Here is a 1,633-nt window from a genome sequence, read left to right as displayed (position 1 = left end):
ATTAATAACAATCAAATGTTGGTGCTGACGAGCTACTAGAAACAACTAACCGAGATAAAAACTGTATAGACTTTCTCTGCAGAACTCACTTTCGTAAAAATGTTTGGTATATTCGGTGAAGTTATTCGACTTTAAACATTTTTGTGATATTTTGGCACGCACGACACATTATCGTATTACGGTTTAGAACGTTAACACCCCGAGTCATGACATATAGCACTGAAAGGTTAATCCATCCACGCCTGCCTGCCTATATAGTGCGGTACCTCAATCAGCCTCGTCTGCAGCTGCATGACAGAGTCCGGTCGATACTCCCCCTCCTCCCACGGCCGCATCGCATAGCCCTTCCAAAACTGGGTGGTCAGCGCGCGACATGACTTCGCCCACTGCACGCACACCGACTGACCGGCGCGCAGCGCCGACCCCACCTGGTGGTACGCCCCCTTCCATATGCCGGCCGGAATCGTTGCCAACTTGCGCTGCACGTATCGTGCGAGGGAGCCACCTGTCACGAACAAGATCATATTTACATGACACGTCAGGAGGTGGCGTAGAGACGAGAGTGGGATTGTTTTTAGATTAGATTTCCAGATCACTGTTCTCACAATCACTCTTCGCAGTAGTTTTCTTCGCTTACGGCATTAGCAGTATAGGATGAATGTGTTTTAGCTGTAGCCATTGCCGTAGTCATGGTTATAGCACTAGCCATAGCTGTAACTATGGCCGTAGCTGTAAGTATAGCTGTAAACATAGCTATAACTGTAAGCACAGCCGTAGCTATAACTGTACCCATATATGTAGCCGCAGCCGTAGCTATCAGCATAGCAGTAGCTGTAGCCGTGGTCATAAGTGTAGCTGCAGCCTGGCAGCTGTAACCATAGTTATACCCACAGCCATAGCTGCAAGCAGTTGTCGTTGGTGTACCTACAAACATAACTATTAGCATAGCTATAACTGTTATTGTAGCCACAACAGCACCTGTTTGTGGCTGTAGTCAAGGCCATGCCCATAGTCATGACCATAGCTGTAGTCATAACGGTGAGCATAGGTGTTCCCATTTCAATAAGCATATAGCCATAGCTCCAGCCGTGATCATTAACAAAAGCTGTGGCCCATAGTATTAAGTGTAGCTGTAGCTGTGGCCTAGGCTATATAGCCGTGGCCATAGCTGTGAGCATATTGGTAGCCATAGCTGTGGGCATATTGGTAGCCATAGCTGTGGGCATATTGGTAGCCATAGGCATGGGCACAGCTGTAGTCATAGGCGTGACCATACGTGTGGCTATGGCCATGGCCATAGACATCAGGATAGCCGTGGCTGTAGCCGTAGCCATAAAAGAAAAAAGTAAAGTAAGTAAAGTGAGCTGCCGGCTGTAGTGAAGAAAGCCGTAGATGTGAGTTGCCTACCGATGACGTCCATGAGATGGAGCATGCGCTGTTTAGGATAAACGCTCCTGTGCTCGTCCCACTTCCACAGCTCATCGAGTGCATCCTGTACGTTCTCCACAATCTCCTTCGCCTCTGCAAACTCCACCTGCAACAATCGCAGAGGACGACTGCACAACACATCGAGATCCAACCTAACGAAGGGAACACCGTACCCCCCCCTCCCCGTCGGGGGGTTAATGGGAGT

The 1,633-nt window shown here is 48.9% G+C and overlaps 1 protein-coding gene across 1 annotated transcript in view; it reads right to left on the bottom strand.

The window, feature by feature from the left end:
* The window catches only part of LOC106815510 (cytoplasmic dynein 2 heavy chain 1-like), a 52,164-nt gene that overhangs the window by 47,192 nt on the left and 3,339 nt on the right, over window positions 1–1,633 (bottom strand). The window contains exons 6-7 of the mRNA XM_014819973.1: window positions 1,408–1,534; window positions 267–505 (exon numbers count right to left, since the gene is read on the bottom strand). Coding sequence (XP_014675459.1) covers window positions 267–505; window positions 1,408–1,534 — 366 coding nt within the window. The remainder of the gene's footprint in view (window positions 1–266; window positions 506–1,407; window positions 1,535–1,633) is intronic.

The sequence above is a fragment of the Priapulus caudatus genome, unplaced genomic scaffold (assembly GCF_000485595.1).
Source record: "Priapulus caudatus unplaced genomic scaffold, Priapulus_caudatus-5.0.1 Scaffold1134, whole genome shotgun sequence".
NCBI lineage: Eukaryota > Metazoa > Priapulida > Priapulimorpha > Priapulimorphida > Priapulidae > Priapulus > Priapulus caudatus.
Note: the sequence above shows the minus strand (reverse complement) of the source record. Positions and strands in the feature narration are given on the sequence as shown.